We start from the raw sequence: 13,158 nt of genomic DNA on the forward strand, positions 1-13,158 counted from the left end.
ATGTCAAATATACCCAAAATATAGTAATGTAGTAGGAATTGCTGTTGCAAATGAACATGTTAATCATAAAATCTATCCAGAAGTCTTGCTGTTAAGGTATAAATTCTGGGGGGAAATGTAGTATAAAAGAGTGGAATTCTTGTAATAATTCTAGATGGTGAACATAAACATTTTGTATGTATTTTCGTATAAAGTGTTGTTACACATTAACCTCTGTTGTCACATTGCACGATCTCAATTTTATAAGTGTCAGCCCCCTCAAGAGTCACTCGCGGATAGTCCGAATGGAAAGATAAAGAAATAGGTGGAGTGTCATTTGAGCACCTACTAGGATTTACATATATTCTGATCGTTATATATTTCACTGCCAATTCTTCAGTACAGTGCTTGATGTTAATTGCGTAGTGTTAAGTAACAGCTGTGAGAATCAAAAAGCTATCAACTCCTTTAGCTGCTATTTGACCACTGACTCAAATATATATGCCCGTATACAGTGGAATAAAACGATATTAACTAAAGGGAGGGATTAAAAACTGCTTTAGATGTGGGGAGGAATGCAATACTTGGATTCCCTGAGACTTAAGAATATCTGTGAGAATAACCAATTAAAAAAAAAAAAAAGCTGTTCCTAAGCCAGTAATGTCTATAGGCTCTATGACAGGAACAAAATGTCCCTTAAGCAGTTTACAAAGAGAGGACATAAATAAGTAGAAAGCTAATGAGCAATTAAAGATTTTAATTATAACTCACTAAAAACACCCCAATTGCAAACACTTTTGATTGACAAATTATATGTTTATAAAAGGCAATTAACACAAGAACGAATAGTAGTAACTGCAAATGTAAATCTATTAGCAATAACTGTAGCTTTGCTGTCAACGACATCAAATGTATTCACAGTCCTTGGACTGGCCTTGCCTCTCTAGCAAGTGTCAGCACCTCAGCAGCCCCTTTGGGACCACAGAGCCACAGGGTTGAAGATTATATGCCTCAGCGTGCCAAGTCACTTAGAGAAGCTAAGGCACAGCTAGTTAATCTGGATACATGGATCTGCTTTTCCTGGAGAACTGGGTAAAACTGGGGCTGTCTTAACTGACAGGCACCCTAAACACAGGCTTAGGGAACAAGCAACATAGAGCAAATGAAAATGAGAAAACTCTACCTTTGATAAAATGGCCAAGATTTGCAATCAAAAGATCTAAGGAAAGTGTTTGATTTATGCATACAGTAAAGTTTTATATTTTCTGGTTTGGTAGTATTTTTTATAATTACGTTGGGCTGCAATGGAGGATTGGAGTGTGGAGAGCCATGAAATCCTGTTAGTGTTTAGAACCTCTAAACGTCTTAATCTGGCTTTGAGTGAAATCACCAAGAAATACTCAGGGTCAACCCAAGTAACATTGCAAAAGTCACACCTTCCAGTTAAAAAAATTGCTGAGGTTTTATGGAAGTAGCAAAGCTTTAAATGAGACAGGCATTCACTTTTAACCCCCAAATTCTTAAACCGCTTGAGTTTGCTCACCAATTCTTAGATAACCCAAGTTCATATTCTCCAAATGTGGACCTATTTCCACCCTGGAAATATGAAGGTGAACTCTTTTTATTTACTTGTTTATTCATCAAGCATTTTTCAACTGCATATAAGTGCCAGCTGCTATACTACAAAAATGTGGGCATATAAGCAGACAAGAACTGGACTCTGCTTTCTCCGTGAGCCTCGGGGCCAGGCAAAATCAACACATTACAGTCCAAGACCCAGAGCTGCCTGAGGTTCCCAAGGCCTAAACTGTTCCAGGTAGAGGACAGCTCAGAGGGTGGGACAGTTTTTAGAAATTAAAAGTTATCTGAATTCAGTACCTTCTGCCCCTTTTTGGTGATTTTTGGAGGCTTTCTCAGAATAAGCAAACTCGAGACAAGCTTGGACCAAATTAAGATACCAATAGACACTTGGGATAACCTTAGACCCCTGGAACCAGTGTGAACATCTAAATTAAGAAGCACCCTGAAATTTGGCACTTACTGTTGCTAGAATATACACCAGACAGCAGATCAAACTTTCCAGAAATTTTTGTATACCTCTTTCTCCCTAAAAGGATGACAGAATGACCTGTCACCAATAAGGCAATTTCCCAAAAACATAAAAGGATTTCTTTACTACCCTGAGTTTTAAGACATCACTTTGTGGTACCAGCCAAACTTTGCAGTACGTTAACAACTGCAATCCTAGCAGCTTTACCGTGTGAGACGACTAAAAGAAAACAGCAAGCTGCAAAAAGAAGTCCTCACATAAAAGTTGATGACTGTCTGGTTCCGTACTTACTGAACCGCCTTATCTTGGTAGCCAGAGTTGCGTCAGCTTATGAATTGAAGTGAGGGCGGGGCAGGGTGGAGGGTGAGGCCATTATTATAAAATATAAGAAACTCTAGAAGTTAAATTTGCATGTTCTCTCTCAAAAGGCCCTTTTTCCTCTGAAAGGTGGCCCTTAGTGCTTCAGAAATATCTATTATCATTTGCCGAATTAGTTTATATTTGACACCTTGGTACAGATGGATCACTTTATGAAATGCATTAAGCCCTGCCATTTCTGTGCCTGAGGCACCAGTATCCCTGTGTTCCCTCTGCTGGTGGTTTAAATTCTCACCTCACTTAAGGATACAAGATCTGTCTGGGAAATTTGCTAGGATTTTATATTTGGAAATATGTACATACTTTTTAAACTTTTATAGTTCCTTTAAAGAATATAAATGCCTAAATATGGGAAAAAATAAGCAAATAAGCAATGTTTACACCAGATCTGCTCTGCACTTTGACACTTTGAATGTGACAGCAGCACAACACATTAGCGGGAGTGAAATTGTTTTACGTGTGATGAAGTAAAACATGTTTTGTCTGAGTCCTTTTAAAATGCCTTCAACTGAACATATCATCTGTTTTGATCAAATTTTCTTTTTGGTCGAGCACTCACATTTTTCTCTGTAAACTCTTTCTGCGTTTCGACATATTTTATACAGTTAGATTGTTATTGTCATGGTTTGATCACTCTGTGTCTATGTTTTCGTTATCTCCCATACCTTTTTTTCCTGATACTAAGCAAAACAAATAGATAATGTATTTAGAAAAGCACTTTCAAAATTCATTATTAGTGGCCTGTATATTTTTCCCTTGCTAACTATGTGGGATGACCAATGCCTTAAAGGAGAATTTGTGGGACACCTTTAACATCTTCACTCACCAGGGTATGAGTATACCAGAGTCTCATTTTGAGAAATATTCCTTTTCTAGGTATATGGATTTCTTCCCAGTCCCATCTAATGTCACCACTGACTTTCTGTTTGAGAAGAGTGCCAATTACTTCCACTCAGAGGAAGCTCCTAAAAGAGCAGCTTCTCTGGTCCCCAAAGCCAAGATCATCACCATTCTCATTGACCCATCGGACCGAGCATATTCCTGGTACCAGGTAAGGAAAACACAGACAGAATCCAGCAGGTAGAGGGGAGTATGGAGAAGGACGGTTTTCAGCAATAGCCACGACCTCAGGTTTTAACAAAAGTGAAGATATGCTTGTTCTCTATCTGCAGAAAAGTGGATAAATTTTTCTTTGTTTCCATGGAGAAACTAACTTTCTCCTTAAGTTTTTATTAATTTTGTATTCATTTAATTAATTTAACAAAATGTATTATTGCAATGAAGAAACTAAATTAAACTATAACAAACAATACTATGTACTTGTATGTATGGCTGTGCTTGTATACATCTGCATTTTAAAAGTAAAATGTTATAATTTTAAATCATTATTTTTCATCTCATACATATATAATGCTACTATTATTATCTCAGTTTTACAGATTAGGAATATAATTGATTCCCCAAAGCAGAAGTCGCCTGTTTTTTCCATCAAGGGCCAGACAGTAAATATTTCGGCCTTTGCAGGCCACGTGGTTGGTCTCTGTCACAACTTTGCCATTATGTTGCAAAAGCAGCCATAAACAATATGTAAATTAATGAGCTTAGCCATGTTCCAATAAAACTTTATTTACAAAAAGAAGCATCAGGCCAATTTTAGCCCGTGGGCCACAGATCGATGACCTTGACTCTAAAAGATCTTAAATACTGAAGAAATAACTTAGGAGCAAGCCCAGCCAGTCTCAACCCTGTTCTAAGAGTTTCTCATACACTCACTGCCATTATGTTTCTGATGTTGCTTAACGCAGAGCACAGAAACGACCACTTTGAAATAATTTAACAGACTCTAATAATAATACTTATATATCAAATACATTTTTACTCTCATAAATCGTTACAAATAATAGGAAAAAAAACCTGTCCCAGTGATATTTTAATCACCAAGTGAAAAAAGTTCAATATAAAGCAGTCAAAATTAAATATAAGAACATAACAAAATTAATAGTGTCTTTAGTCTTTAGGATCCTTGGTTATCATTCCTCAGTTTTGTGATTTAAAAAACACTTTCCTAATGTTCATATGTTTATCCATTCATTAAACAATTTTAATGACTACCATGTGGAAAGTATTCTTCTAAGTATGATTTGAAGATAAATTCATAAATGTGGATGCCACACTCAAGACTGCTTTCAGTCTAATTGGAGAAATATGTATAAATAATCAGTGTGTAAATCAGAAAGTATTAAGTGACAGATGGACTCCTACAGAGTGATAAAACCCATCCAGTAAAGACCAGCAGGGACAACAAGTTAAGTATATTAATTGGCTGCCTTAGAGGAGCCCAAACACCAGAGGGACTATTGGGCATTTCCCTAAAGAAGGGAGGATTTGTAAGGAGAGAAATTTAGGTAAAATTAAAATGGAGTGTTTTGATAAGCAGGGCTATGTGTAAGGGGGTTATCAGCAGGTCAGGGCTGAAAAGCAGATTGAGGGTCTTATTTCCTTGGAAACTATAAAGTTAAGATGAATGTGGAATGTTGCATCCAAAAACCCCTTACCTGAGACTCCGCACCCGGGTTGGCAATAGGGCTCCTTCTCTGTATTAAAGTTACTCGCATAGCTCGGATCCTCCAGGTAAGAGTGGGAGGTTCTGTTCTCACTGACAGGATTTCAAACAGCTAAATTCCTGACAATCTATGATATTGAGAACAAAGTTTCTCAGCACTGGGTCCTTTTGTTATTTAACAAAAGCAGCTTTTCCAGGTTTACAAGAGGAAGAGCAGATTGTCAGGAAAGGTTTTGTGGCCAGGACAGACTAGAGAAAGGTCATATAAAGCAGATGAGTCTTGGAAGGGCACATTGAGAATTGTCTGCATTATAGGGAGTGAGACATCCTGGAAAGCTGAGGTCCACAATTCCACACTAATCATTCATGCCAGACTCCTAGAGCCATCTTTTAAATCAAAATATACAGCCAATTGCAAATTGACTGATTTGATTTTGCGCCTTTTACCTTTTCCACTGGGTGTCTGCAGAAAAGAGAAATAAGCCTTAATTGACTCAAAGAGAAAGAAGAAAATTGGAGCTTGGCAACCACTTAGCCCCTGAAAAATTGAGAATTTCCTGAAAAATGAGGTTTCAAGGCTCCAAGCTAACAAAATGTCCTAAATATTACAAATAAATCACCCCACAGTGGTCAAATGCAGGCCTTAACAAAGCCTAGTAGAATTGTTAGTACAGTAATTTGAATCTCAATTGCAGCAAATTTGCTATTCAACTAGACATGGTAAACAGCCACAAATCCACCGCTAAGCCTGAATATTTATTGGACAATTTAGGGAAAAGGTGATTTCCTCAAACTCAGGGGCCTGAGCCGGAGCCATTAGGAAACACTTTCCTGTTTGGATTGCTGCTTTCTGCATTTTCTGTACAATAAATGATTCTGATTCATCACAAAGGTTACCATTAGGTAAAATAATCTTGGCTTTTAGATGCTAGGTAGTGTATGAGAAAAGCTGTGAATTTCAGATAATGTACATGTCCAAGTTTTCAGTAGTTTTGCCATTTAAATAGCCAACAGGGCTTTTCTATCTAAAACTGCATTACTAGATGGAGCAAAACCATGTGGCAGAACTAGTAGAGTGCTTGTGCATTATGGATACTCACTGGACATGATAAATGGTTTGCTTATGGGCTGAAAAGGGGGCATTAATGCAACTTTCAAAAGTTTACTTTCAGCATAAAATATATACACAAAGGAAACAACTCAGTAAAGTGGGTTAAGGAATCCTATCAATAGGAATTCAGCCTCTACCAAATAAGTTCTCGAAAATATACTCTCATCAGCATCATAACTTTATATCCCTTGCTTCAAGCAAACATTTTCATCCTTTATTAACTGCAAAACAAATAACTCTCCAGCAGCAAGGCACTCCTTCCTTTAGCTTTGAGACTTGTCACAGAGATTGGTTTTTAATTATTGATGCCTATGGTTCACGTTGGTTTAATTATCCACCTTTTCATCTCAGCATCAGCGATCACATGAAGACCCCGCAGCTCTGAAGTTTAGCTTCTACGATGTCATCTCAGCCGGGCCCCGTGCACCCTCCGAGCTCAGAGCCTTGCAGAAGAGATGTTTGGTCCCAGGGTGGTATGCCAGCCACATCGAGAGATGGCTTGTGTATTTCCCCCCGTTTCAGGTATTGGGCAATAAGAATTTACATCATGTTACAATCCCATTAAGTTGATGACTTTGCCTCTAGGATAGAGGAGATTTTTACTCATTAAAACATTACTAGCTTGTACTCTTTATTTGTAAATACTGAGACTGTGGCAAAGAATAATAGATAGGCAGAGGTAGAAAAACTGTTTAATTTTCTTTCTAAAAGTCTTTCAGGATAATTCTCCCTGCTCTAGTTTCTAGTGTGCACGTGTCCTGATTGTAAAGAGCTTCAGCAGCTTCATATCCTGATTCTTGTTCTGAGAATAGAGCTTCAGAACCTCTTAGCCAAACAAGGCAAATATTGTTTTGCTTAAGTGCCATTATTTCCCTTTGAACCACCTTGCTGAATTTTTCATAAGTCCTAGGTTTTTCTTGGCTTCCTTGCTTCTCTTTTTTGTCTGGCGTCAACCTCGTTTACGAAATCAGCCCCTACATCGAATTGCATACAGTTGTGCGGTCACCTCAGACAGGGTATATCATGTGTGTCTAGAACTGTGCCTTCCAATATGATAGCTCTTATGACATGTGGCTATTTAAATTTACATTAAAATTATATAAAATTAAAAATTCAGTTCCTCAGTCACATTAGCCACATTTCAAATGCTCAGTGTCCACCTGTTTGTTAGACACCAGAGCTGTGGAACATGGCCATTGTCAGAGAAAGTCCCGTTGAACGATGCTGGTCTGGATTAACTAGAAACATTGGAGAAGAGGTGTGAGCAAGAGTTACCCTGCACTTCGTGGCCCTCCATCATTGTCTCTTGTCGTTTTGTCTTGCTGGGTCCACCCTACTCGCTCACCAGAGTAACAAGCAAATTCTTTCCCTTAGTCTTTGGAGGAACTTCTGTCCACAATCATGTTCTCTAGGAGACTTATCTTTTTCTCCAAAGAGATTATCAAAGTATTTCTTAAAACTTTACGGTGCTACCCCTTTAAATGGAACTGTGGAGAATGACGCGTCCTCTGTCTCATTACAGCTGGTCTTATTATAACCATTTTTCTTTTCTACAGTGCTCCCTCCCAGCTTGAATGATGGAATCATTCTTTTGTCTGTTTTTAAACTTGGTTTCCATTTGTAATTTTCTAGTCACATTTCTTAAGCTGTCTTGGTCCCTGCAAATGACTTTTTTGTTTTCATAGTGTTTGCAGGACTTCTCAGATTACAAAGCATGAGTGCATTAAATTAGTGTGACTTATTTCTTGTTCTAGGTCGTTAAGGAGGATGGCCTGGTTAAGTCTAACAACAATGCATGCAAATCCCCTCAGCACAGTGTCTCTCCCTGAATAAATTCAGAGTGCATAAATTTTTTATTGTACAGTTACATGACTTTTTTCAATGTGCATTGTCTTTTTTTAATTTCTTTGGTAATTTAGTTGCTAATTATCGACGGGCAACAGCTAAGAACTGATCCTGCTACAGTGATGGATGAAGTACAGAAGTTTCTAGGAGTCTCTCCTCATTATAATTATTCAGAAGCTTTAACGTAAGTTTATATTCTAATTAATTTATTGAAGTTTCAGCAGACAGTTTTAAAGAAATTGTAGTTTGGTGATGCAACTCTTGAGTTAGCCATTCCTTATAGACTGGTTATTTTCCAGTTTGACGTTAACTACTTGGAAAAGAACATTTCAACAGTGTGGCAAAGAAATGTCCTAAGCCTTCTGTTGATTTCTAAGTATGAGAGATTTCCCCTGGAAGGAAAGTAGAGAAACAGCTATAAATCTCAAAACCAATGACTAACCTTAAAAGAGGCTACTTAAAATAAGTTGGTAAGTGCTAAGCCTATTTAACAGACAATATTGGGACCTCTTAGAAATATAAAGAGGTGATTAACTAGGTGGTTTCTGAATTCACACCTCTCTCTTTTGTGCAGTGTCCAAAAACAATGTCATACAGCAAGAAATAGCCCAATAGGTGACTGAAACTCTTACACATACTTCCATTTTTTGCTTCTTTGTCTTTCCCCACTGTATGCTGACCTTGTCACCTAACCTTCAGAGGCCTCAGCGCTTACAGCTCTGGTTTGGTTTTCTTTTGTTGGTTCCTTCTGATTTTCTTAGGTAGTTGACTCCATCTGGGCTGGGACTAGGGTGAGGCAAGAGAGGCACTAGGATTTAAGGAGGACTCACGTTCAGGCATTTGCACAGCCCTGACAGTGAGTGCCTCCTTAAATCTCGCTCCCCAGGTACCTCTCACCTCACCTTAATCATGACTCTGGACTTCACTCAGCACTACACTCATGATGGTTGGCAATCAGATTTATGAGGGTTGTGTTTGTTCCTATTTCACATGCCAAGAGCAACTGCAAGATGCTGAGTTGGATGAGCCCTGGATCTGACTCTCACTATAATATTTATATTTTTTAATTTTAGAGTCATAGACTGAGCCTTAAAGAAACTGATAAAGACTGTATTATGGAATTCTTCCATTGTGTTTGTCAATATGAAGCTCAGTTCTGTAGATCAACTGATTTTCTCTTTTCATTGTATTCTGTATTCTGTAGCAATTTAGAGAGTGAGAGGCAGGATTCATTTACCTTTCGGCATCCCTTACAGTAAAAGATTGGCAGAAAAACACCACTGCTTACATCTTGCACAAATCATATGTAGACATACAGATAAGAGAGACATTTTGGTTTGGAGGACGAAGGAGTAGGTGGAACTGGAGTTTTGAGCTTCCTTCCTAAGAGTCATTTCCTTGGTTGTTCCTACTAAACTTCTGACCTCTGTTTTCTATACTACGAATGCTATGGGAGCTTCCGAGAGCTTAGTTCTAGTCCTAACACAGACACTAGCCTCAGGTATTTAACTTTCAGCTTGACCTCAGAGAAAGCTGGGCGATTTTAGTTTGCAGCTAGAAATTCAGGTCCACTCTCTACTTTATATCTTTTTAAGTATCTCTTAGAAAAGAAAGCTTTTATTTTCTAAACAGTTTTCTATTTCAAGTTGGCTTATCTGTGGGTCTTTTTTATACAGTATATAGCACACCATTGTATTTCAGAAAAGGGAAGTGGAGTGTTCCATAAAGACATAATCTCTTTTTCTTACGGAATGATCCTTGACCTGCATGCTGTGTATTTGTCCTCTGTGCATCCAGCTCAGCAGCAAGCTTTTTATTCACCTCCACTGTCGAGAAAAGGGAGTGTAAACGTAAGAGAAGTAACATTGAAGGAGCGCACTGTTTACAAAGAACTGTGGGGCACTTTGCACCTGGGATGGATCTGGCTACAATTACCTGTTATATGATTCTCTAGCCTGCGTGGGGGCTCAGTGGGTGAAGTAGCAAGATAAGATATGTGTAGTCTCTGAAACCACAGCTTCTGGTCCAGCAGGGCTGCCCAAGCTCTCATCCTGCTGCTACAGATAATGTACTGCCATTCAGTTTCTTTTTATATTTTCTTGTCAATCATCAGTTGGCCTGACACACCTTGTAAAAACCAGCAGTGTACCTGTTGTAGAATATTGGAATTTCATGTCCTTGTCTTAGGTCTAAATTGGTCTAAACCCCCCTTCACCCATGCCCTTTGCAGATGTTCTGAATCATAATTTAGTTACTCTTGTTAAAGTAACTATACTTATAAGTTGCTTCTATGGTGCTCTGGACATGTTGGGGATGACTGGGGGTACAAAATGTATGTTCTCTGGAATGTCCTTTATTGCTTCATATTTTTCCTGCTAGTGATAGTGAAGTATCTCTTTGGAACTTAAAAAAATTCACTTAGACTCCTCTAAGAATGTACTGAACTGCAAACAGATATGAATTCTCAACTAACCACATAAATCCAGTTCTTTGCACACAGTAGAATAAATGAATAAAACTAGGTCTATACAAAGGTTTTGCCATCCAATCTTGGCATGAAATAGTACTCCAATTTAAGAGATCTATAAACTGATTACCTTCAATATTAAAAAAAAATTCTAATTTCAAACTATTTTCAAGAAAAATGGCAATAGGTTTCCATTGACGAGTGTTATTTATTCCTTTTTACAGTCGCTAAAGAAAGTATTCAAGACTTCCAAATTTCATACAGTCATTGGATAGTCTATATAGTCTTAAAATGACTTAGTATTGTCATCATGGATTTTAAGTGACATACTGAATATGTAAAAAAAATCTGATTTTCTTAGTGAGTGTGGGTGTGATTTGAAATAAGCCAGTACAAACTTTAAACAATATAAATGGGAAATTTCCCAATTGAGTAAATTAGCATTTTACAGTTCTTGTTCAACATAACCTTAATCCCTAAATTATAAATAGGATTGATATACTGACATTATTTTAGCTTTTATGTTTTGTGTTATATAGTGTTTTAAAGCTGACTAATCATTCGAGAGAAAGCAGGAAAAATAATGCTTAGCATGGAATTGTGCTAATTTGTATAAACTAAAGTGAAAAATATAAACTTTTAATTTTTCCATGAGTACATCCATTCACAATTATACCTAGCCATCAGTGACCATGACAGGATCCTTCACACTTAGAAATACTGGTTAGTTAAATACCTGAACCTATCATCTTTATTTCTCAGTCACGTAACCTGTTTGTTAACATGAATGAAACCAGACTGAGTTACATGAATTTTTATTACTAAATTACTGTGAAAACTTCAGTAAATGGACAGCATGGATTTGAAGGCCAGGGGTTGAATAAAGATTGAGTGTTTCTTTAGTTTTCTTCTGAGGACGGGGCTTACTAAGTCATAAAGAGCTGAATCTGCTTCAGAATTCACAAGAACTTCAATTGCTTCTAATATCACTTCCCTGGCAATCAAATCTACATTGCCCAGGAACTCTTTCCCATCCCATTTTAGATGAGTTGGAATGAAAATGTGCCACACTGAAATGTTTTTAGTGGCAAAAAATGGCAGCCAGAGTAGCTAAAATTTGTTGGTTCTGTAGATGACCTGTGAAGGGGCACCTAGAAATGTTAAGTACAGTAAGGAAAAAAAAAAGTCTATTCCAATTTCTTATGATGAATTTGTTTTTAAAAGTGGTTGTAACATTTCAAAATCAGTATATATTCATATGTTCTAAGTATTTTACATACATTATATGCTTCATAACAACACTATGTGACAGGTACTATTAGCTCTATTTTTCAGCTAAAAAAACTGGGGCACAGAAAAGCTAAGCCAAAAGTCACTCAGCAAGTAAAATTGAGGAGGCAGGATTGAAACTCACTCAGTCCTCTGGAGCCTACACCGCCAATCTCTTAAGCTCTTCAAATTGGCACAAGATGTTAGAACCAGACAAAAATAATACTGTGAATTTTTACTAATGAATAGTATATCAACAGGAAGTACTTCCTTTAAAAAACTGAAACCTTAAAATGAGCTTTTTAAGTTGTTTCAGACTTTATTACAAAAAGAATCTATCTCCATAACACACTGTCACTTTGCATAATAAATATGTAATCATAGTGATATACAAATTAAAACCACATTGAAATACCACTAGAATGGCTAGAATCCAAAAGACAATAACAAATGTTGGCAAGAATGTGGAGAAACTGTAACTCTCATATATGGCTGATGGTAATGTATAATATATGGCCACTTTGGAAGAGCGGATTTGCAGTTGCTTAAAAATTAAACAGAAGCTTCACAAACAGTCCAGTTCCACTCCAAGAGAAATGAAAACCTATGTCCATTTGTCCATGGCTGCATTATTCATAGTAGCCAAAAACTGGAACCAAGCAAAATGTTCAGCTGGTAAATGGATTAACAATATTTGGCACAGTCACACCAGCAAAAAAAGGAAATGTCCAGAAGAGACAAATTTAGAGACAGAAAGCATATCAGTTCTTGCCCGGGGCCAGGGGTGACAGCAAGGATTGACTGCGATGGGCTCTAAGGGATTTTGGGGGAATGAAATCTTCAAAAACTGTGGTGACAGTTATACCACTATATAAATTTGCTACAAATCATTGAATTGTACACTTACAATGGGTATTATGACATGTAAATTATACCTCATAAAGGCTGTTACAAATAAAATGTGTACCAGTAAATTGGTTCATTAAATCATAAAAATACGTTTGCAGAGAGGGAACTGAGAAAGACAACTTCTGTGCTTGTCGCATATTAGTAACACCTAAATGATGGTGTTTTGGTTTTGAAATTTATCTGTACTGTTTGCAATTCAGTATTCTCCCATGGAAACATCATTTCAATTTAAAGGCATTTCAACCATATTTGAACCTTCTAAGTATAATCTGAATGTTCCCTAGCATTCACCTGCCCAAGGGTAAAATTAAAGTCACATTTTCATTAATATAGAAATGTTACCAGTTGGAGAAATGTTACCAGTTGGAGGCTGAATCATTGGAGAATCCTGATTGCCCCTGCCCACGCGTCTCTTCCAGTTATTTCTAGACAGCCCCAGGTGATATTCCACACAAGCTGAAGAATCAGTCCATTCTTGTTTTAGTCTTTAATTCAACAAAGTTTTATTGAATGACTATGTGCATGCATCTGGGGACACAATGATAAACAAAGTATCCTACTTCCAGGAAGGGGGAGCCATAGAGAGA

The 13,158-nt window shown here is 37.4% G+C and overlaps 1 protein-coding gene across 1 annotated transcript in view; it reads left to right on the plus strand.

Moving 5' to 3' along the window:
- Positions 1 to 13,158, plus strand: part of LOC124237350 (bifunctional heparan sulfate N-deacetylase/N-sulfotransferase 3) — a 160,525-nt gene that overhangs the window by 137,791 nt on the left and 9,576 nt on the right. Inside the window, exons 10-12 of the mRNA XM_046656897.1 lie at positions 3,284 to 3,458; positions 6,433 to 6,603; positions 8,001 to 8,110. Of these exons, the coding sequence (XP_046512853.1) occupies positions 3,284 to 3,458; positions 6,433 to 6,603; positions 8,001 to 8,110 (456 nt within the window). The remainder of the gene's footprint in view (positions 1 to 3,283; positions 3,459 to 6,432; positions 6,604 to 8,000; positions 8,111 to 13,158) is intronic.

This window comes from Equus quagga, chromosome 3 (genome assembly GCF_021613505.1).
Source record: "Equus quagga isolate Etosha38 chromosome 3, UCLA_HA_Equagga_1.0, whole genome shotgun sequence".
NCBI lineage: Eukaryota > Metazoa > Chordata > Mammalia > Perissodactyla > Equidae > Equus > Equus quagga.